Source organism: Polyodon spathula, chromosome 37 (genome assembly GCF_017654505.1).
Source record: "Polyodon spathula isolate WHYD16114869_AA chromosome 37, ASM1765450v1, whole genome shotgun sequence".
In the NCBI taxonomy this organism is placed as follows: Eukaryota; Metazoa; Chordata; class Actinopteri; order Acipenseriformes; family Polyodontidae; genus Polyodon; species Polyodon spathula.
Window position 1 is genome coordinate 459,074 of NC_054570.1, and position 23,595 is coordinate 482,668.

The 23,595-nt window shown below is 39.0% G+C and overlaps 1 protein-coding gene across 6 annotated transcripts; it reads left to right on the plus strand.

Moving 5' to 3' along the window:
• Positions 1–5,691: 5,691 nt before the first annotated feature.
• LOC121304389 (alpha-1,3-mannosyl-glycoprotein 2-beta-N-acetylglucosaminyltransferase-like) lies at positions 5,692–21,703 on the plus strand. Of its 6 annotated transcripts, none has more exons than XM_041235492.1 (3): positions 5,692–6,089; positions 18,425–19,225; positions 20,818–21,703. In XM_041235492.1, the coding sequence occupies exons 2-3, from the start codon at positions 18,515–18,517 to the stop codon at positions 21,514–21,516; spliced, it is 1,410 nt and encodes a 469-aa protein (XP_041091426.1). In that variant the 5' UTR covers positions 5,692–6,089; positions 18,425–18,514; the 3' UTR covers positions 21,517–21,703. The 6 variants fall into 6 exon arrangements, with proteins under 6 accessions (XP_041091426.1, XP_041091425.1, XP_041091427.1 ...); XM_041235491.1 differs by having other exon boundaries at positions 5,692–6,052; XM_041235493.1 differs by lacking the exon at positions 5,692–6,089 and adding an exon at positions 13,911–14,079.
• The last annotated feature ends 1,892 nt before the right edge of the window (positions 21,704–23,595 follow it).

Sequence of the window (23,595 nt, forward strand, 5' to 3'; positions counted from 1 at the left end):
CGTTCCCGATGGATGGCGTTAACATGCGCTTTAGAAAACAAGATGGAGAGACTTTCCACGAGGAGGAGGAGGAGGAGGAGGAGGAAGAGTGCTCTGATCCGTGAGATACCAGAGCTGGCATCACAAGTCGAGGTTCAGGGCATTTTGCCATTAATCTCTATTGTAGTGAAAGGCTTTTGACTGTATGCTTTGATTTTAATATTTAAGTAACTACAACAGCACTGTGCATAATATAATCATTGGTTCAAATAAATATAATTGGATAATTCACAAATGTTTTAATTCGCATTGAGATCAATATAATACTAAAGAGATTAAACACACCTAGTGAATAGGAGGGGTCTGCAAACAGTAAATTGCCAAATGTCACTGCTTTGTTTCTGAATGTTTTGATGTAATAATTAATAATGTGTGGTTTTGTAATTCTGAAAACCCAGGACCAATGACACCAAGCAAAGACTGTTTAATTCCAGATTCATCATACGTTCAATAAACTGCTCCAGCCGTAATGTGTTTGCATGAAGCACTGTTGCTACATATGTGGGTGTAATTTTCACTCACCTGTCTCTTTAATTAAAGGCAGTAGCCTCTCTCTCTCTCTCTCTCTCTCTCTCTCTCTAACCCAAACAGTTGTGATTTTTATTGTGATATTGTTTTTCATTAAAAAAACAAATTATAATATTTTTTAAATATACAGAACAAAAATAAAAAGTCATTTAACAGTTAACCTACGAAATAGATGGATCATATTAAATATCTAAAATACCACAATTACAACGTTTTAATTCTATAAATATACCATTTATACTGTAAATTTATAAATAACCAAACAGTATCTACCTTTATATAAAAAAAGAAAGAGAAAATAAAAGTATCTGGCCCAGCCTCTACAGACAACAATACAAACACAGTGTCGTGGTGACAAAACACCAACAATAAATCTAGGAGCTATCCGATTGTCACCATGCACCTCCTCTGCCCTCCCTGTGATGCCACACATGCTAAGAATGAGAAAGCTCAGAGGGTCCAGAGTACTTGTATCAGAGGTATTTGTTTCCCCAAAGAAAATGCCCTTTATTCAATTTTTATTTAATTTCCTAATTTTGTTTCGTTCAAAGAAGAGTACTTCGATTCATGGGTTTGCGCCCTTACCTCATTGTGCGTAGTTGTGTACAATTGAGTAACATTAATCAAACGTGTTTTTTTTTTTTTTTTTTAAGTGGAGCTCAAAGGGAAGAAACACAATCCCTGCTTGTATTTGTCGATCCCTTTCTTTTTGTTCACGCTGTGAGCTTTGCATTGTCTGGCTCTTGTGTTTTTATTTTCATAAAGGTTGATGTTAGTGTCAGTGGGTTTTTTTACTGGCACTAAGGCAGTTGATTCAACTGCTACCAGCAGCGGCACAAAACACATTCATAACATAACCACTAATTGCACTTTCTCTAAACTGTTTGCTCAAGTATTGTTTTCTTCCCTACCTCACCCTGGAACACACACACACACGCATGTGTATTGTTTTGTAAGTTTTACTCCCACGAACCTTTCTGTGTAATTCTTTAGATACATTTCAATCAAATGAGAGTGTACTTGCTTTACCCAATCAGCCTTACGATTCTTACTGGCTAAGGCAGCTGATTTCGCTATATACTGCAGCTCTAATATTTCAAATATTTACAGTAACTACCCATTTCCCACCATCTGGAAGTTCGTTACCTATTCCCGGTTCCTTATTCACAGTATAGCTGAGAAAGCAACGTGTCCTTTTTCTGTGTGTTTTACCTCACTTACAAATCTTGCTCAATTAACAGACTGCTGCTGTTTAACAGATAACCGCTCCCTCTTTCAAGAAAAACGAAAATCTTAAAGGGTACATAAGGACATTTTTTTTAATTTTATTGTGTTACATGTTCCCATGTGTTGCTACAATTGTTTACATAAGTGTGTGTGTGTGTGTGTGTGTGTGTGTGTGTGTGTGTGTGTGTATAGTTTTAATTAATTAATTATTTTTTACATTTTGACCACTTTTTAAAACTTTTATATTGCATTCCCTGCTTCAAGATGGCTTCACATGAACCTGCATGGACTACATTTCCCATCATCCTCCTGCTCACATTTGTGAGATGGATTTACCAGTGGGCCGATACACATACCTTACGCAAACAGTTGCAGCAACACATGGGAACGTGTAACACAACAAAATAAAAAGGTCCTTATATACCTTTCAATAAACAATCTGTATCAGCAGCATATATATTTAGGTGTCCCTATATAGATTATCACCCCCCGTTTGCAAAAACACTAAAGATTTTAATGAGCAAGTGGTACCCCACGAGCAGCAGCAGCAGTGTAACCAATAAAAATGCACAGGAATCCCTTTGATTAACGGGGTCTAAAATATGATGCTGAAGTTGGCTTCTTATTCACCAGCTTCTTATTCACGGGTTAAATTGTTTTGGGCCACTTATTTCAAAGCTGAGTCTCACACAGGGGGAACCCCTCTACGTCACCCATATGTATTTATACCGGCCCAAAAAGTTTTTCAATTTGTGTGACATTTGTGGGATGCGAATAAGAAGCTGGAAAGAGAATAAGAAGCAATGTACTAATTGAATAAGCTGTGTAAGTCAGTTAAAACACACAGAACAAGGACAAGCTGCTTTGTCAACTATAAAGCGAATAAGGAACTGGGAATAAGTAACCAAATTCCAGGTGGTTGCTCCAAGGCCAATACATTACTTTGATCTTCAGTCGTTTCGTTTCGGTTTCGATTCTTTGGAAAAAGAAAAAATGGAACTCTTCTGGGTTTTCTTGCTCCTGTGGGTGTTTGTAATAACTGACGGTAAGAACAACGATCACGTTTTTTTAAAATGGTGATAGTAAAACAAAACTATAATCAAAATAAATAATAAAAACGAACAATATTCTCATTGTTAAAATTCTATGCAAGTGCATATAGTCTACTACTGATTGTCGCTTTATCATGCTGGACTTAATACAGCAACGCATATTCTACATCTTTAGTATACTATTGTAATATTAATATTTTAGGCACTGTTTTTATTATTATTATTATTATTTTATTTATTATTATTATTATTATTATTATTATTATTATTATTATTATTGTGATATGCATACCGCAGTAGGTCTATTACCCCTGACCTAAATGATTGAGTAATAATCTGATCACACCCGATCCCAGATCCGGTATCTTTTTCTGTGGCAGACGAGAATAAAACAGATTTCAAATGATAAACCGTATGTTGTTGCAAAAAAAGAACTTTATACATGTCAAATAAAGTAAGACGCGTTCCTGCTCCGTGAATTGAATCAATAAAAACTTTCCTTCCTTAATTATAAAATCCATTACCCTTTGTTCACATATTAACCCCTAAATATAGTGGTATACAGTAGTATATTCCCTACAAAAAAAAACACTTCAACCTACCTTTATATAGACTTTTAATGCCGATTTTATATATTGGATTTGATGGAATACAGTAGCTTACTTTGTGTTTATAAAGTCATAGTGTACTGCTGCTGATACAAGAAATAAATCACCAACCAAGGACATGAGATGAACCCGGAAAACTGGCACCATGTTTGGGCAATATTTCAGAGCGCAACTTTGGGAAACTGAATCAGCCGGCCTTTACCTACATTATATATCAAAAACCTTTGATTTGCCGGGGTGTACAGCAGCTAACCTAAGAACAGCGCCTTTCTGCGAACTATCTCGTGGTCTACCTGCAGGGGGCGCTGTAGTGTATCTGATGGACAGCTTACAATTGATATTTGATATATTGCTAACTGATACATTGATAACTGGCAATGCCATATATATAATTGTCAATAATCAGTTTTACATATAGGGTCTACAGTATATGACATTGCCCATTATATCAATATACGTACCTTTTAAATATTAATTAAGGAATCATTTCTATGTTTTATTTTTTTTTTTTCATAACTATTTTTTCTTTGTTGTTAACGCCAGTTAAAACGGTCCAGGAGCTACGCTCGGCGGGAGCCCATTTCTTCAGTGCCCTGAGTCAGATTCTGACAGCTGGCACCCACCTCCGCACAGCGGCAATTCAGCTGGGCGAGGCTGTCTTGCACCTCTGCAAAGCGGCAGCCCACTTGATCGGCATTCCCTTCCAGATGCTCAGATTGATATATCACCTAATTGGAGTGTCTGTCTGTGTGCAAGACGGACCCCAGGATCGAATTGTACCGGAGCTGCAGAGAGCCTTGTTTGCGCCTTACCAAGCGGTCTGCAAAGCGGGGCACCATGTCCTTCACTCGGTTACTGGACTGTGTCGCGCACTCTACCCGATTTGCTAAGCGCTGGAGCGGCTTTACCACTCGGTATTTTGCTTGGTTCTGTCGGCCATTCTTCTTCGGGAATTTGCTCGCCTTCTATGGCAGGATAACGCCCGCGGTGGAGCGGGTGCTGTCCGTTTGCTTTGGATGTCTGGCAGAGGCGATGCTAAAAGCAGACCTCAGTTCCAAAGTACTCGCCAACGCAACAATAACTCGCCTTCAGAATTAACATGCGTTTCTAAGATTAACAGTTACAAATTAACACTCTGATAAACACTGCTACTATAATTAGATATAGCATAAATATATTGAAATACGTTCAAGAATGACAAGCAATCAATACAATTAGCTTCATATTATTAACCTTTTATTTTTGAGATGAATATAAAACATGGTATATGGTTCACCTCAGTGGCCTGGGTTTAAAATATCCCCAAACCTACAGCAAGGTGTCAAATAAAGGCTTGTTTGGTCCCATAGCTGCCAAGGAAACTCTAAATATTTATGTCAATTGTTAAGCGTGTACCGTGCTTATCATCAAACTAATCATCTGATGTTGCTCTAGCTACTTAGAAAAAGCATTGGACAGGAAATTTTGATTTTCCCCATATGACCAATGTCAGATTGCCATGCCAAATACTAATGAAAATATCTGCTGGCATGGATTAAATATATATTTTAAATGAAAGACACCTTGGCAACTATTGATAGAAAATGTGAAATATATATTTTTAAGTCAACCGTATCCCCCCAAAAATAATATGTATATGATTTTGAAGAAATGACAAACTAAATTTTAAAAAATATGTTTTTTTTGTTTGTTTGTTTGTTTTTTTAATTTACCCTAATATGTTGATAAATGTTGCCCACTAACGAATACAGTTTTCTGAAAGTGATTAATTTTGTTTTTGCTGTCGCTTATTTTCAAAAAAAAAAAAAAAAAAAGGCGGAGGGAGAGAAATCCACTAGGTGGCTCTGCTAACTTAAATTTCAAGTCACATGCTGGCATGTTTAACGACCTCTTTTCCTGAATCCAAACCCATCTTAAAATCCTCCTGACAGATGTATGTAATTTAAAGGTGCAATTTCCTATCTTTTTGTGGTGGTTTTGTATAATTTTATTAGGGAGAGGATAAAAAGGTGAGAGAAACACTGCCAGGAAAAAGGGTTGGGTCTTCAATTTAAGCAGTTCTCTCCTTCGCCCCCCTTTAAACAGGGTGGATACTTCAGTTATGCATCGACTCTCTCCAACAGAAGGGTTAGGATATTAACAAAATATTAATATTAAGGAAAAATAAGCTCCCCGCCACGCCCCCCCTTTAAGGGAATACGTCGAGAGCGGTTGCTATGGAGCTTTGACAGGAAGCGCCGCCTTGTGGTTGTCATGCAAAAGGGCGGGACTTCCGGAAGAGGAAATCCGGAACTTGTGTCGGTGCAGGTTTCAGCTGTCTGAGGTGGAAAAAAAAAACCAAAACAGGCGCCTTTATATTTTCGGAGAAGAAAAAAAAAATAAATAAAACGCAAAAAATGGGCGAAAATATCCCTAAAGCTAACCTTTTATGAGATAATCACGGACAAGCAGTAATAAAAAAGATCAAACTATGGAGTTTGGAAAGAGGAAAAGATAAGAGAGGCTGGGAATAGCGGAAAAATATTCAGGGAAGAGGGGAAAAAAAAAAACCCCACTCCACTCCGATTCCTTTACACACTGGGAGAGGCGTCTTCACAGGTTGGGAAATGAACTGTTTGTGTGTCTTTAACTACAGGTTTGTAATGACCGTTAGCAGCAACAGTTTTAAATGCTTGCGATTGAATACATATTCTGATAACTTTATTTACAACAACCTGGTGCTCTGCTAATCGGGGGAAAAAAAACTGTTGGTATGGAGGCAGTGTTGTCATATTAATTAATGTGTTATCTACGCGTTTAAAATGTGAAAATGACAAAAATAATAGTATTATTAATAGTAATTGTGACATACTGTATGCAAAATAAAGCCTGCATGATCTGATCAGAAATATGCTCTTGTGAAGTTGAACCCTACTCAAAACACGTTTGCATACACCTGACCTTTTCTTTTAAACGGTGTAGTTGTAGTGTTAGCAAATACAAAATAATTACTTTTTTACTTTTTTTTTTTAAATCCTGATAAATGAGTATATTTCCAACGCAAATTAAAATACTTAAACTTACTTATGTAGCTTTATAGTAGACTTGCTTTAATGTAACACTTGAATAAGCCTTTTACAGCAGATTATGAAGAGTCAGATTTCGTAACATACCAAATTGCTGGAGACACAAGGCGTGCTGTGGGCGTTTTTATTATGTTTGTAATTTAGCTACAAATGTAACCTAAACAGTAGCTGTCCTTGAAATTAGTGGACCTCTCAGTAGGACCACGTCGTTAGTCATCATTGTGGATCTGTACCCGATAAACAGACGTGACTGGCGTGTGACTGGTCAACGCAACTCACAGGGACAGCAGTCTGACAAGGAAATAACATCTGTGTTTTTGCAAGGCACACATTCATAAATCAGTATTTATTTTATATAGCGCCTTTCATAGTGGACCATAATCACTAAGCGCTTTACAAGATAGTGAGGAATAATACATTAAATACAGTGAAATACAGGGCATAGTACATTAAATACAACAGTAAAAACAATGCAAATGCATTATATACGAGGCTGTATTTAATGAATTCATTTCTCATTTTGTTCATTAACCTTTCTTTAGAACCACAGTGGCCTGCTATTATGTTAGAATATCAAAACACTCAATACATGACTGCCTCGCTTTTATTTTACAATGTTCTGTATTCATTCTGAGTGGAACTTATCGTAGTCACTGAATTACTGGGTTTTGTTTTTTTTTTTTTTTTTTTTGATGTTAGGGTGCTTTCGTCGTGCTCGTCTGTTCTAGTTGCCTGCCACAAAACGTGTCTTTGTAGAGCCCCTGCTTTAACTTTTGTAAATTATTACTTCAGTTAAGGATCGTTAAGTAATTGAGAGTTCAGTTGGAATGAAAAGTGGGGGTCCCCAGGATCAGGGTTGGTAATCCCTGCTCTAGGTGGTGCTGGCACTTGCACTCATCAGAGGGGCTTTTAGAATAAGGTACATATGTCTGTGTCAGACAACTGGAATTGAAGAGCAGCTCCTCAAATCCCAGCCAAAGCACTTCAACACAGACTTAAATAGAACAAACACAATATTAAAAAAAAAAAAGATGACGTTTGAATCAGCATGCACTTTAAAGTTACACTGAACTATAATTCTTTAATGATGATTTACTGAATTACGGTCAACCCCATTTACTATCACACCTGGTATTGCTCCCCCCCCCCCCCATTCTGCTTATTACCATCACATTGAAATGTCCTGGTCAGAAAACAATGGGATTCAGTAGGGCCAAGCTCCTTGTTTTATCACTTTGCTTTAAAGCATTGACGTTTGACATAAAGTAGCATTTGGCACAAAGAACGCTCCAATTTATAACTGCCATTTGAAATATTGTTTTATTAATATTTAATTGTAATCAATGCAGTATCTTGCACTTTCAAATTCCAACACAGGCATATTTGTCGAATTGCCACTTATGCTTTTGCCAGGTTACCGGGGAAGTCTTGATAAGTTCACTTATTGTCACAGTTTTTGCTCGGTTCCTTTTTGAAGTGATTTTAAAAGGGTTTGACTAGCTTTCTGTACACTGTGTCTTGTCAGAAGGAAAGCAAGCAGACCTTCTTGACCAGGTTTAGTTTAACACTATCAGTGTCCTCCTCTCTTGAAACCTTCTAGCTACAACGCATTGGCCTATATCACTGAGTATGCCCATACAAGTAGAATAGAACAGGCATGTTTCTGCCTTGACTTGGCAGATCGGAAACTAACAAAGGCCTATGTTTAGATATTTTTGTTCAACTGATAGTATTTAACAGGAAGCATCTGTGTGGAGCTGATATGCATTGGGCCTGGGTTACAGATTGTGCTGTCTGATTACACCCTGCTGAGGATGAGGTTCTTTATGAAGGGGTAGAGTGGAGGCGGTCCTGTCTACACTTGTCCTACTTCATAGATTTCTCAATGTATTTGGAGAACCGCTAACCAGTTGTCATGAAACTTGGTGTTAACATTATTTAGCAGAAGTTATTGAGAGTATCAGATCTTGGAGATACGGGGGGGTGGGGGGTGTCTGTCTGTCTGGCCGTACATCTCTCCATCTGTAAATTACTTATCGAATTGTTATTAAACTTGGTAATTCTTGTTCTGTGCATATGGTTGTCATCAATCATACTGTTGGCTGTAATTTTGAATGTGTAGGCATGGCGGAGGGTGTATGTTTACTGACGTGCTTGTTGTAAGAGGCATTTGAAGCATGTGTAGCAGGTGTATGATTTTGTCACATTATCAATAGATGCACCAGATCTATTCTCAGTTAGTTATATAATGTAAAGGGTACATGAAATAGGTACTGAAAATAGGATTTTCGCAGGGTTCAGTAACACGGCAGATTGAACCATTGCAGTGCAGCTAACATCACATTTCATGTCTATGGAAAAATGTCATTGAGGTTCGTGGTGTAAATGCTAGTGGTAAATATACATGTAGGTATTGTCACCATGGATCCACTAGTAAAATATTTCAATATTGGTAAAAATGGTTCAGTGGAGGAGTAACAAAAACATTCCATTCGTCATTGCTTCTTCCCAGTCTGTGAGCCGTGTGAATGAGGTGGCTGTACTGTGGGAGGTGACTGATTATTTCTTTTTCTTTGCATGTGTTGTTTTTTTTTTTTTTTTTTTTTTTTTTTTTACCACAGGCAAAATAAAAGAAGGGAATCTGAAACTGAAACTAAAGATCAGTCTACACAAATTATTTCATCAAACACAACGCAGAGTCAGCTTATACTTGGATCAGAGACAAAGTGACCACCTGTTACTACTTGTGCAGCAATTGATTACCCTGTGACGTAATTAGGCCAGTTACACATGCTAAGTATAGTTTATCACACTCCTTGTACAAGTTGAATGAGGAATTAGTTCACAGTGTGCAACATTGTAATGTGTGCATCAATAACACCCAACACTAACATTTCACTATTTCACTTGTGACAATAGCTGAACGGCTCCTGATTGCAGATGGAAAGATACAAACATTATCTCTTTTATGTGATCTGATCAGATCACAATTCAAGAAAGAAGACCTTTGGCCTGGCCCTGGTACCTAGCTGTTCAGTGTATCTTTCTGAGATCTGACCAATTGACAATCCCAGAAGAAATACTGACCAGGCTTGACCCAGCTGCTGCTGCTGCTTGGTTTCTCTTGTTTGAAACAGCCCACATTCCAAGAATATGACATCATTTTACACATATGGGTCCAGAATTTAGGATTTTAAAATTAGGGTTAAATTTGACTTAATAAATCTAGGGTACGTTCTACTCCAGTAATCAGGATTTGTACCTGCCAAAATTGCAGTTTTTTTTACCTGTTTTTTTAATCATTTGCCGACCTAATGGTTTCTTGTAAGATATGTAGTTTTTAAAATGATAGTTAATGTTTTTTAAAAATGGTAGTTAAGCATATTGCATTGTATATTTATTTTGAGTGATCTGACTGTGGCTCAGTGGAGTTAACTAGAATCAAGCTCAATTCATATACTGTGTAATGTTTTTGATATCTCAAGGTAGGTAAATCATGTACAGGGAATGTGGTGCGACAGTATTTCGGGTTTCAGTAATGCCTTTCATGGCAATGTGAAGCCTCGCTCAATAAATATCCACTTGAATGTGAGTTTGTTTGGCAAACGGGATCCAACTGATTGGAAAGGTCAAGTGATATTTGCAGTGCAGATACCAAGCGAGCAAAGAGCAGTCTGTTACTGCACAAAGCACTGGCATGCATGCATGCCTGTCTTAACCGTGCTCAGTAGTGGTACATTATGTGTAACTTTGTTTAAATATTGAAAAAAGACTTGCAGTAATGTACAAGTTTCTAGTTGTTTTACGATGTAAAGCTGGCATGTAAAATAACGCTTGTTTATCAAACCAAACACTTGTTGGATTCATCAAGAATTTGGAAAATATTCTCTTTTTATGTCTTGGCGTATACACTACAGTTTTCATGGGGGGGCGGAATGTAATTCTTTTGTTACAAATTTCCATCACATGAGTAGATGTTAAAACTTCATGCTGATTTGAACTCTGCTCTCACCAAGATAAGCACCAACTAAGACTTAGCATGACAACCGTCTGGACTGAGCTGAGTAGGGTGCATCTTCCATCCTCTGTGTTTCGTCAACTAGCCCACGACACCTCAAGAGTGCTTGATGGTGATTCTGGCGTCCAAGCATCACACACACCCCCGTCCCCCGTCCCCCACTCAGCTCAACCCTTACTTACCCATACATCAGCATTTCTTTTTTTTCTGTTGTGCTTGAGATCCCCATCCAGAATCTTTCCGTCTCAACCACAGCCAGTTGCTGCTCCTCTCTGCTGCTTCAGATAAGTTCTTCACTGTGCGACGCAACTCTAGAGCTCAGTGAAAAGCACCTCAACATAAAACAAGTATCAAAAGTAAGAATTGCAGTAAGAAACGCTTCGATTAATTGCAAATATCAAAAAGTAAAGAACCTTCAAAGCTATTTTATGCTTTGAGATAGGATAGGGGGAGCATATGTGTCTGTATTAATAAGTAGAAATCACTTAGGCCTACATCATTCAATAACAATTTTTGTGTTTTGACTACAACAAATACAGTTCCTTCTACAGCTTCAAGGAGAGAGGAAGCTTGGTTGCCATTAAAAGCTTCTTTCACCTGGTTTCTGGTTTGCCGAGCTAGTTTAACCGTTTCCAAAATAAAAATCTGACCTTGCCTGTGAGTTTGTGTTGCCATCTCTGGATCTTTTCATATGAATCGGAGCAGGTTTAGGAGCGGCTGGTAGAATTTCCATGACGGTTGTTCAGGGTGCTTAGAAAATCACTGTCCTCGGACACTTTCCAAAGCTGCTACATTCACCAGGTAATAAAACTAAGGAGTCGTTCGACTAGAGAGGTGTCCTCGCTGATTCCCTAGTGAAAGCACTGCTCCCTGGAGTGCAGGGCGAGACACGCAGACGTGGTGTAAATCTTGTTTACACTGAGTTGACTGTCTCAGTTCACAAAGGGGTGTTAGTTTCCGTTTTTACATATTGGGAGGAATGTTTTGGAACTCCTCAGAAAAGCCATCATAGGATGCCTTCCATCACTTGTTTCTGATTTACTGCAACATGTATTTGAGCACAAGACTATGTGTACAGCATTTTACTGTATGGAGATGGCTTTTAAAGGGATGCTCACTAATGTGTTTTTTTTTTTTTTTTACTGGTTTAATCAACCCTATTATCTGTTTATAATTCTATTTCTGTGTCTGCTTGGCCAATTTATGCTGGAAGGTGTCTGTCCTTTCAGTTTAGAATATTGCACAGAATTGCTGCAGAAGGGTAGGTGGATCAAATCCATCCTTGATGGTGCATCCCAGACATGCTCAATGGGATTGTGGTGGAAAATGCCTGAAGTCCCTGCCATGCTCCTCAAGCCATTTGCGCACAATTCTGGCAAGAAGGATGGGTGCGTTTTCGTTTCGAAAGTAGTGATCAGCATCAGTGTGTACATAAGTGCCACGTTGTCAGGTCGACTTGATCAGCAAAGATGAAATGTAAAGCCTGGTATTCATAAACAAGAGACCCAGGGTATGCAAATGTCAAATCCAATTGGGTAGAAAGATGCTAATGAAGTGGCCAGCTATGACAGAGCATTACTTAAGTCACTGCTAAAAGCTGATTCTGATTACTGATTCTGTGGATCAGAAAATGGAAATTTCTCTGTACAGAATGAGTTATAAAAGGGACAGCAGTACATGACCTCCCTACTGGAGTGTTCGCTTCTAAAATCACTTCCACATTCGGATATTTAGCTTGTTTGGTCTTTTCAGAAGCATTGGTTGAGAATTTTTTTTTTTTTTTTTTTTTTAGCTAAGTGGAAACAAGAGTACAGTAGAACGCACATAATAGGATATTAAGCAAATCTTATGTCTTATGATAATGTACAGCTATGGCCAACCTAGAATTTTAGGTTTTAAGACAAAATAAATAAATAAAATAATTTAGATCTTATTAGTTTCGCGTTTGATCAATTGAGCTAAAAAATGATATCAGAAAAGTCTAGTACAGTATTTCAAGTTAAATATTGAAATGTATATTGGAAACTACAAAGCGGTATGTAATTCAGTATGTTAATGTAACATTATTCAGCAGGTTTTGTGGAACAAAATTTGTTAATTCTATAGGGTGATGCAAAACTGTTGGCCACAGCTGTAGATGACATAAAGACTGTGTGAATTGTGTTATGTTTTCAGTTGAACCACAAACCTCAGAAGCCATGTCAGCTTCACTTTTCGACTTGGTCTCGCTTTGAGCAAATACTGTTGGCTTCAATTGAAAAGTCCTGAGGCACTGCAAGCACAAACCAAACGTTGCACTAAGAGCTGATGTTAAGTGAAGGGATGCATTTGACAGATTCACAACCTGAAGAAGTTTTGCTTGTCTTGATTTAAAAAATAAATAAATAAATAAAATCCACAAATTTTGTGGCTGTCTTGCATATTAAAATCTTTTTTTTTTGTCTGTTTTTCAGATTGTCTGTCTATATATGGATATCAAGATATTTAGTAAGCAAGTGGGTGTGATGAGAAACGCACACTAGTCCTGCGCCCAGTCCTGAGTTCCCAGTTGTTATATATGATTGAAATGACAAGGAGATGGGTATTTGAGTAATCGAGGGCCCCTGCTGAATCTGTTCTGCAGTGATCACACAGCGTGACTAAGTCTCAAACCAGCCTGTAGTTCACTATTGGGAAGTGCCTGCTGTTATAGGGGAGCGACTGCATTTAACATGGGGCCTGATTCCTCAAATTCTGTTGTGCTGTCGTTGGATTTGAAAGAAAGCGAGACAGACCCCATTCACACTTGTAATTTAAGGCGTCACAGGGCATATTTCTCATATGTGAAAGCTCCGATAAAAGAAAAGGCAGACCAGGGCTGGCCTAAGTTTAAGCTGCCGTTTTGATTCGGCCCAGGGCCTTCAAGCCGGGACCAGGGCCAGCCTTTACAGATGTATGAACGCAAAGCAGACTTAGGGTCTCTAATGTCGTATCACATTACCAAACTTAATTTCTATGATAACATGGAGTAACGCAGATTTTCTATGATGTCAGAGGGGTTTTTTTTTGTTTTACATTTGGGGAAGGGCAAAAAAAAACATGCAAGGTTTTTTTGTTTGTTTGTTTGATAATAACCAAATCAAGATTTAAAAACTGTCAAAGTTGTACAAGTTTCTTTTAATATTAATGACTGGGGGTGGGGGAAGGTGGTGGTCTGTAAAACCAGCTGGTTTAAAAAAAAAAAAAAAAGCTACAGATCTGTCTACAGCAGGTTTTTTACTGTTTTGTTCTTTACTGTTTTTACAAAGGTGAGCTAAACCAGATGGCAGACAAGCGGTTAATTGTCAGTTGCAGGCACTCCCCAATGCAAAACCTTTGAACTCATTTCCGCAGTGTAGTTTCCAGAGTCAGTGTAGCGACACGTTTCCTAGAGCGTTGGAGACAGAGAGGACATGATCCTTTGTACTTGCTGATCTGGTCACGGTGTCCTTGTTTTATGTTTGAACAGTCCTGTTTGTGCCTGTTTTCAAATTTGAACTGGAGAAGAGTGAAGGAGGGAGAGGGTGAGAAAAGATAGCAAGTGATATCCTTGTTTTATTGCATGTACTGAACTGGCCAGTAGTTGCAAAACTTGTTATGCCAGTACTTTTTTTTTTTTTTTTTTAAGCTTCTGGTTGGAGTTTCAAATTGAATTGAAACTGGAAGAGAAGAGGGTAAAAAAGGGGAGTAAAGAAAAGAGATGTTGAAGTAGGAAGAGAGGGAGAGGGAGAGTCGCTCTGTTATTGAGTGTCCGTTAGGGAGCAGTCGAAGTGCTTTCCCAGCTGTCTCGAGTTACAGGGTGAAGCTCTGAGTCGTTAGGATCCGGGAAGGAGGGAGGGTGTATGTATGAGATTAGGGTCAGTTTCACATTTCCTAGATCTACACAAACTGACTCTGAGGAAAGACACGCTGTCGCTGAAGATTTCCCTGCATAGTTTCAGGTACTGTACTTCAGTTGTTGTATTAGATAGCTGGGATTGTATTGTACTTTCTTTAGGCTGTTTGATCACATTCCTTAACATTCTTTTACTTTTATTTTTCCATTCCTTTCTTTACTATAGGTTTACTATCTATACACTGTTACATATGTTTTTTAAATTTAAGGTGACCAATTTTTGCTTGCTAGCCATGCCAAATTTTTATTTCTTAAATTAGCAGTGTGAACAAAAGTAGGCTATATCTTGATTCCTAGAAAGTTTCTTTTTTTTTTCTTTCGTGACTGTGTAAGGATTATTTTCAGTTGCATTGTAAACATGAAGCAGTTTTTTTTCTTTTTGTTTGCAATGAAATGTTATGCACTGGGAAGTATTTCAAGAGAAACAAGGGGCTTTAAACAGACCCTGAGAAACAATGTCATTCTTTAGAGAGAGTAAAGCTATGGTGTGTTTTATTTTGCGTTCTTGCAATGTGTTCAGATTGACAAAGGGGATTTCTATTGTTAGTGCTGAGAAACACGTGACATCATATAGAACTGTTTTTTTTCCCCACTGGTTTGTGTAAGATACTGAACTGTGTGTGCTCTGTGTGCTTGAGAGACAGAGCGAGAGAGCAAGCTTGTGATCTATGAGTTCTGTGTACAGTATTTTAAGCATTTCTTCAGATGTGCTTCACAGTAGTTGGGCCTCAAAGGAAGCAGCCAATCTCATTTAGATAACGCTGTGAGTGGCAGTATGGGGTTAAGAGATTAGGATACGTAACTAAGTATTGAAAGCACATTTACCAGACATGTATAAATGGGAGGTGCCGATAGCTTTTGTGGAGAAATAACTAAATATATTAAAATTGTAGAAAGTTAGCAATAGCTTGGATGTGTTTTTAGGTTGAGATAATAGTGATAATAATCACTACCACCACATTAGGGAATGTCCAACATGAATTAGATTAGGGGATTCTTACTGATTAAGGGATTCTTACTGGCGTTCTCTGGTAGGGTCTGTGTTCTGACAATGATTTATTATGAGGTCCAGTGGAGAGATTCAGCTAGTAAAGGCTCTGCTAATAAACTGAATGACAAGTGTTTTGACTAGAAGTCTTTCTTCAATATCTTCAAGATTTCAAACCGGTTTTACAAGTTTACATTGCTTTCAGGTAAGATTTGTGCTATCTTCCGGATCTAACTGGATGATGAAATGTTTGTCGTTCATTTTGTATTTCTAAGCGCTGTTGAGTAGGGTTGTAACAGTACACTAATGTCAATATGCGACGTGTCACGATCACAGGCACAGTGTGATATCGCAATATCTGATGGGTTACACGTGTGAAGCATAATAAGATCAAATGTTTATTTTAATGAAGATAAAAATGAGCACAATTTAATTGCAAAGGGAGAGTATGTATTCATGCCAATTATAAAACAGTTATTCTTCATGTAGGAACTGTTTGAACTACAACGGGCTGTATTTGCAGTTTTGAATCACGATACAGAGATTGTTATGATGCAATGTGATACAATGGAAGTGTTGCGATTCATCGGTACGCTATGAATCGTTGTTCCCTCGCTATTGGGTACTTAAGTTATAGGACTATAAAACACGTATTTGTAAATATCGGAAATAGGTGGATTTATCAAGACTGCTATTATCGATAACAGAAAGTGTCATTCACACACAGCACTGGCGTGTTTTCATGAGATCTTTATGTAGCTGTCGCTAGTTTACTGTCAGATTTTTCTTCCATCTCTGCTGGGATTAATGCAGTGGGAAGCTGCTGTAATAAATATTTTATTCCTGTGGTGAGTTGGTACTGATAAGGCTTTGGTAGGAAGCCCGGTATTCATCAAACATTTACAGCCTGGATTTATCCAAAAGCGTTTAATCAACATGTCTAAAAATCACTTAAATGTAGTAAACGGGCACCAATGACTTTGCAGTAAGAATTTAAGAACCCAAGTTTGGGAACGAGAAGAGTCCGATTGGCCCCTCAAGACTCGTTCCTTGTTGACACACCATTCGCCCCAATTGGGGGAGGATCCTAATTTGTTTGTTTTAATGTTCCTAGTGTTTTACATTCTACTGCTTCACATGGTAGGCTAGCCCATGCATTTATAATGTGTGTAAAGATTAAAAAAAAAAAGTGCTTGCTACCTTGTGTTCTGAATTATATTTGCATCCTGAGCCATTCTAAAAATAAAAATAAAAATAAACAATAAAAAAAGGCATAATACCACAGTAGTGACGTCAATAAGTGATAATTCCTCTAGAGGAAAATATACTTGAACTGTGACCCATTCGACTCCTCATTCAATTCAAACACAAAATGTCTCATTTTCAGTCACTCGACAACACCCACAGTACAGAAATGTTCATTAATGATCAAAAAATACGTTTTTTACGGATCTCGGAGAAACGGATCACGACATAGAATGTCTGTCCAGCACTGAAACACTACCTTTAAGAAAAAAAAAGAAAAAAAGAACTGTACTGCTGAATATCATCTTCTTTTAATATTAGCATCATAACGGTATCCATCCATAAAAGATAATAGATGGGTCTCTTCAGTGAGTACCGGAAAACAGTTTCTGTGTGACAGTTTATAAGCTTGTCCTTCGGTCTCGTAGTTTATGACGTCACAGAAACCCTAGATGGAATTATTTTCCTGTTCACTGAAGCCCATCTGTTATTCTATATTTATTCTCCTGTTGTACTCTGTGCTAAATTTCTTTCTTTGTGATAAACTAGAGCAGAAGAGAACTCTGTAAGAATGTAGTTAAAGGATATTGAATGGTGTTGTAGTTTTAAAGTAAATGTCTCAGAGTCCTGCTCCGTGCTAATTGGATCGAGTTGTTGAATGCAAGGCCAGTTTGTGCTATGCAGGGTCACGCAGCAGTTCCTGACTTATGATAATGAAGTGCAGGCGCGTTCCTTGGCTAGAGAGATCAGCTAGCTGTGCGTCTAGTGAGAGAATATTTCTTTCAAGCATGTGTTTTAGATTAGTAGCAGGGACAGCCCACTTGTCTATCTCGGCTCAACATGTAATAATTGCCTCTCGAGGGGTAGTCCTGGCCGTGGGTGTATTGCTGAGGCGCCTGTCTGTAGGTTCGCATGTCACGTTCAAAACTTTTCCCCCTCTGAACACATTCCGAGTGCAGTTTCAGAATGGAAGCTTCAAAATGGCAGCTGAAATACTAGTTTCAATTGTAGAACACGGTAGGTATCTGCAGCTTTAGTCTTGGTTTTGGGAGCAAATTGTAAAAGAGACATCACAAATTTTGGCAATTTTTTCCTGCTAGTAGAAACGGATAGTCAGAATCTTAATTGCTTGAGCAGCATAATAAGAATTGTAGTTAGAAAATAATAATAAAAAATAAAAAAATAAATAAGAAACTGGTTAGAACTGGATAAACCGAACACACTCACACTGTGGAAAGAATTAGTAAATATATGCAAAGGGCAAATACTTGCTTTCAAACAGAAACCAACAATACATTTTTGAGAAATTGGTTTCGATCTCAAAGCAGTTTTGTCATGGCATACGTTCGCTATGGTGGTACCACAGATATATAGTCGCTCAAGCTGTGGTTTATGTAGCCTACAGGCAGTAAAGTGATGCAATAAAGTATATATGGTCTCATTGTTTTTCTTACCTGAACATGCATGTAGTTAGTTAAAGGCAAGTGTGCATTTCAGGTATTTTATTTGCAGTTTGGAACTGGATCTGTCGTACATTTATTGAGATTACCAGGCCAGAGTGAGACTTTCCCTTTAACTACGAGAAGCTGTAGAGCTGTTTGTTCAAGCTTCGGCCCATCAGCATAGCATAAATGCATGTTTTTGTGTTATCTGTTTCTCTTGGTTGAACATGACACTCTCTGGAACTTAAGTAAAGTACCAAACTCTTAGTCTTACTAAAAAAAAATGTTTCCTCTTCCAGATTGATGGCAGTGGATTAAACCCCCACAGACCCTCACCCCTGACCCCTGACCCATCTCTCTCTCGCACTCTGTCTCTCTATTGGAGGAGAATGGTCCGCAGAGCCAGCCTCATTCTCTGTGGAGTTGTGCTGTTCATCGCCTGGAACGCCCTGCTCCTCCTCTTCCTGTGGTGGTGGCCTCCCATTGGCAGCCCTGGGACCGGGGGCGGGGTCGAGCCAGGAGAGGGCAGGGAGTGGGACGGGGACTTGACGCGAAACGTGGTGCAATTGGCCGAAGAAGTGGAGGCGGAGCTGGAGAAACAGAAGCAGCTCTTGCAGCAGATTCAAAGCCACCGCGCTCTGTGGGAGAAGAAGAAAAACAACAATCAGATAAAAGAAAAACAACCCGTTGAATTAAACAACAACAACAATGAGGCTGGCGCGAGGGAACCAGAGACCGCGGCATTGCAGAAAATCCCTGATGTGAAAGATATCGTCATTGCAGTGTTAGTGGTCGCCTGTGACCGCCCCACAGTTCGCCGGAGCTTGGATAAGCTGCTGTACTACCGCCCTTCCAAGGAGCTCTTCCCCATTATTGTGAGCCAGGACTGCGGGCACGAGGAGACAGCCAAGGTGATCGGCTCGTACGGGGACCAGGTGATGCACCTCCGACAGCCTGACCTCAGCAGTATCCGGGTCCGGGCCGACCACAGGAAGTTCCAGGGCTATTACAAGATCTCCCGGCATTACCGCTGGGCTCTGAATCAGGTCTTCCACACCTTCAAATACCAGGTGGCCGTCATTGTGGAGGATGACCTGGAGGTAATACTGTTTCACCGAGCAGCACTTCTAGTCTGCAAAGCTTGACATGCTGCAAACCAAAGTATAATTATTTCCCAGATTTATAAGTTAGGTATGCTAGTGCTTTAAAGTTTAAACTTGTTAAGATTGTTGTCAGAGGTAGTCAAGTCAGGAAGGTGAGCTGTAGTGTTTATACAGTAAGGTTATTTATTCAATATTTATGGACTTGTACGCATGCGGTCTCTTTCACGTTGTTGTAGGGCATTATAAAAAAACAGCACTGTAGAGCTTGTCATCCTCTGCTTAAATGGGCGTATTCCTAAAGTTGAAATCATATGGAGTCTAATCCCTGATATAAATCATGGGTGATAAGTAACCGTTAAGGATTTACGTCTTGGCCTGTGTACACATGTTTAGTTGAAGTTCATGAGTACAGTGTATGTGTTTGTGGTTTATAATAAGTGAATACGTGATTATAAACCACAACCACATATTTACGATTACTGTCTAAAGTTATCACCCTAACGTCTGTCTCCTGCATGTTCAATACTGTCTTGTAAAAGTTGGTCACATTCAGGCTAAACTCTAAGGGCACTTGCGCTAATCTTCTTTCTGTTTGTGGTGGCACATCCTGGGATAATCCAGGGTTTGGAGAGTCAGCGATGTTCTAAAGTGACCCAGCTCAGAATCAAGTGTCTGGTTTAAGTTCTTAACTCATTAGAACAACAACGTTCTCACTGTGTCCCTGACATTGCTCTGGTGCTTTCTCTCTTTGTCACTCGCGATTCAGTTCAGTAGCAGATGTTGACAAAGAGAGAGAGAGTGTACAGTATCTCTTACTCTGAGGAAAGCATCCACAGAAACACTGGTGTGCTTCACTGACCCCAGTTAGCACTGCAAAGTATAGTACTGGTACAGTTGACCTACATAATCTAGAATTAACATAAGTGGAAATAATTCGGAGCTCAGTACTTGATATTTGATATTTTTAGATTGTTTCCTAAATGTTGTCCGATATAGGTATGGGCCTTCCCGTTTATGCAACAACAGTATAGTGCATGCTAATTTATCTCGTATTCAATATTTGTTCACATTACCATGCATGTATAAATGTTGCACACTTGGAGACCCCTATTGATAGGACTGATTTTCTACTTGCAATTAAAGATTCAAGTCTAGCGTTAAGAATAAACAGCTACATTTTCATAATTCCAAAGACCTAGGCAATGTAGGCTAGGTCAGCCAAAGTGTTTTTATATTAGAGACCGATCCGTATAGTTATTTTAGCCAATAATGCAAAAAGGAAACTTTATCAACAGCAGCTGTCCACAAGATGGTGCTAGTTCTTACTATTACAGGTACTTTGTGTGATCTAGCCCTCGTAACTCATCTGTGAACTGGAACGGCTTCTAAACGCAGGGTATAGGGAAAAGTACCTTTAAAAAAACATAGCATTTGGGTAATTTCAATAAGAACTACTTGGAATGACTGCCAACGTCATAAAAGAAAAGGGGAAACGAAAAATACAATTTGAAGTTCATGTTAAGGAGATGTGGTGTTGTTTAAATCCCTGGTTGTAATTAAACACATTTTATTTTCACCTTTTCCCTCAGGTTGCTCCTGATTTCTTTGAGTATTTCCGCTCACTCTTCCCCCTTCTCCTGGAGGACAAAACACTCTGGTGCGTGTCAGCCTGGAACGACAATGGCAGGGAGCAGATGATCGACCCCAAAGCTCCGGAGCTGCTCTACCGGACGGACTTCTTCCCCGGCCTGGGCTGGATGCTGCTCAAGGAGCTCTGGGAGGAGCTGGAGCCCAAGTGGCCCGCCTCCTTCTGGGATGACTGGATAAGGCAGCCTGGGCAGCGCAAGGAGAGAGCGTGCGTGAGGCCCGAGATCTCCCGCACCATGACGTTCGGCCGCAAGGGAGTCAGCATGGGCCAGTTCTACGACCAGTACCTCCGCTTCATCAAACTCAACGACCAGTTTGTGCCTTTCACTCAGCGCGACCTGGCTTTTCTCAAGAAGGAGGCCTACGACCGGACGTTTGCGGAAAGCGTGTACACTGCCCCCACAGTTCGAGTGGAGGAACTGCACGCAAACAAAGTGACGGTCCCAGGACCGGTTAGAGTGCAGTATTCCACCAAGGATACTTTCAAAGCTTTCGCTAAAGCCCTGGGCGTCATGGATGATCTGAAATCTGGGGTGCCTCGAGCTGGCTATCGAGGCGTGGTCAGTTTCATGTTTAGGGGTCGGAGGGTGTTTTTGGCACCCCCACCTGGGTGGAAAGGGTATGACACCACCTGGAGTTAACCCCGCCTCCCTTTACAGATTGACATTTTTTAATCATACCGTAGTACCACAGTGGCTGCCACCAATGTTGAATGTTGGATATTGAATATTTCATCATTTTACTTTCTTCACGGTGTAATGATGAGGATATACAGGAATGTCAGGTCCGATTAGCTTATGGGAGCTTAATAAAACTCAGTCATTTTCACGTTTTTCATTTTGTGAGTTTGATAACAATCCAACAGCAGATGCGTTTTTGAATAGCAGGATCCTGCTTCACAGGAAAATGAAGAAAGCCTCAAGCAAGGAAACTTGTCTAACACGATTCTGTACCAGTTCAAAAAAACAAACGTAGCCCAACATCGCCTTTTTTCTCTTTCTTTGAGATACATATTTATACTTTTTTGCAACGATTCCTTCATATAATATGGTGCGTATTTTTTTAATGTTTTTAAATCAATTCTTCACCTTAATTTATTTAGTCAAATTGGAACAATGAAAGTGACTCTTATGAAAGCACCTTGATTAATCTCAAAATGCTTTTTACTGAATTTGGGAACTGTTGTGGTATTTTACGTTGTAATTTCAATATTTTAAAAGGTCACAATTTGCGGGATTGCTTCACTGCCAGGTCTTTATACGATGTGATTGTGGATTCTTCTTTTATTCTGGTTTAATCGCATTTGAAACAGAATCTACTTTGCAGACCTTTGCAAAACCCATTTCCTTCCCTGTTCTTGGCGCAGGTTTCACACAAAGATTTCTTTATTTTCACTTCCAACAGTGTACAGCTGTGGCTACAGGTTTTGCATCGTAGGATTGAGATATAATTTAAAATAACTATAAGTACATCATATCGATATTTTGTTTAACAGCATGTAATCGAAGAAACTACAAAGTGATAACGCAAGTGTCTACCAGAAGCCAGAATAGTAGTACAATAATATTTAATGTTAGATTTTGAAATATTTTCCGGTAAGTGTAGTACAAAGCAGTATGTAATTCAATACGTTAATGTAACATTATTCAAGAGGTTTCATTCAACTTTATGAAGCAAAATGAGTTAATTCTATAGGGTGATGCAAAACTGGCCATAGCTGTAGATCGTTTCTGTGCAGCAGGGGTTAGGATCCCACCTACAGTAATGAGTGAGGGTCCTAAATCCTGCTGCACACCACAAAAACAGTATGGTGTCAGAAGCAGCTTGAGAGGACTGCCATAGACAAACTGAAAATCAATGCATGTAGGAAATGTGTTCAATAACAGAGGACCGAAAAGTTTCGTGGCAACACTACAGAGTCCCGAACACCACTGTAATAACACAGTCATCACAATCATTGCTGTGCGCTTGCAATGACAATATCTTGCATTACAAGATGAAGTATGTTGGCAGTTGCTAGAGCACTAGCGTTGGGTGTTTGCTATGTAATTACCATGTAATCACGCATGCAATTACCGTGTAGTAGTGTTACTGTTTTTTAAGCCTTGCTATTAGCCCTTTAAGTGCAATGTCTATGGTCAGCCTACTGAAATTGACCAAATTAGAACCTGTTTTAAATTTGAGTTGATTCTGTTATTACAAAACATTAAGTTCTTACATTTTAGGACCAGATTATAACCTGTGAATTTACCTACTGCCACTTGAAATGACATTGCTTGCTGCCACTATTAGTGAATGGGTGACTGTAAATTGAGGATGCGATATTCTAGTCCATCATGTTATGTTTTTTTTTTTTTCTAGGTATTCTTTCAATTTTTTCTTATTAAAATTATATATATTAAAAAAATAAGTAAATCTGAATCTTTATTTCCCTAAAGAGAGTAGAGACAATGGTTTTCTTTAGTTCTGCTTTGTGTGAAGCAAGCCCTAACCACAGTACAGTGAGGCTCTGCCCAGCACACAGCAGGCAATGCCAGCGTAACACACAAGATTAAATGTATTGCTTTAGTTCTACCGTGTTTACAGTACGATGCAGCAGGCAGATTAATATTTTTTACATTGCCCTCCTGGACTGTGTGATCTGCTGGCACTATGTGTGTGTGATTGTTGATGGCAGTCATGCTAGACTCTAATTATAGAGAGACAATATCAAAGCCCAA

What these genes read in the sequence shown, in the direction of transcription:
- LOC121304389 (XM_041235489.1), top strand. Translation starts at nt 15,563, where the DNA reads ATGACAAGTGTTTTGACTAGAAGTCTTTCTTCAATATCTTCAAGATTT. An exon ending in CAAGTTTACATTGCTTTCAG is followed by an intron (nt 15,644 to 18,424) that starts GTAAGATTTGTG and finishes TTCCTCTTCCAG; the next exon opens with ATTGATGGCAGTGGATTAAA. An exon ending in TTGTGGAGGATGACCTGGAG is followed by an intron (nt 19,226 to 20,817) that starts GTAATACTGTTT and finishes CTTTTCCCTCAG; the next exon opens with GTTGCTCCTGATTTCTTTGA.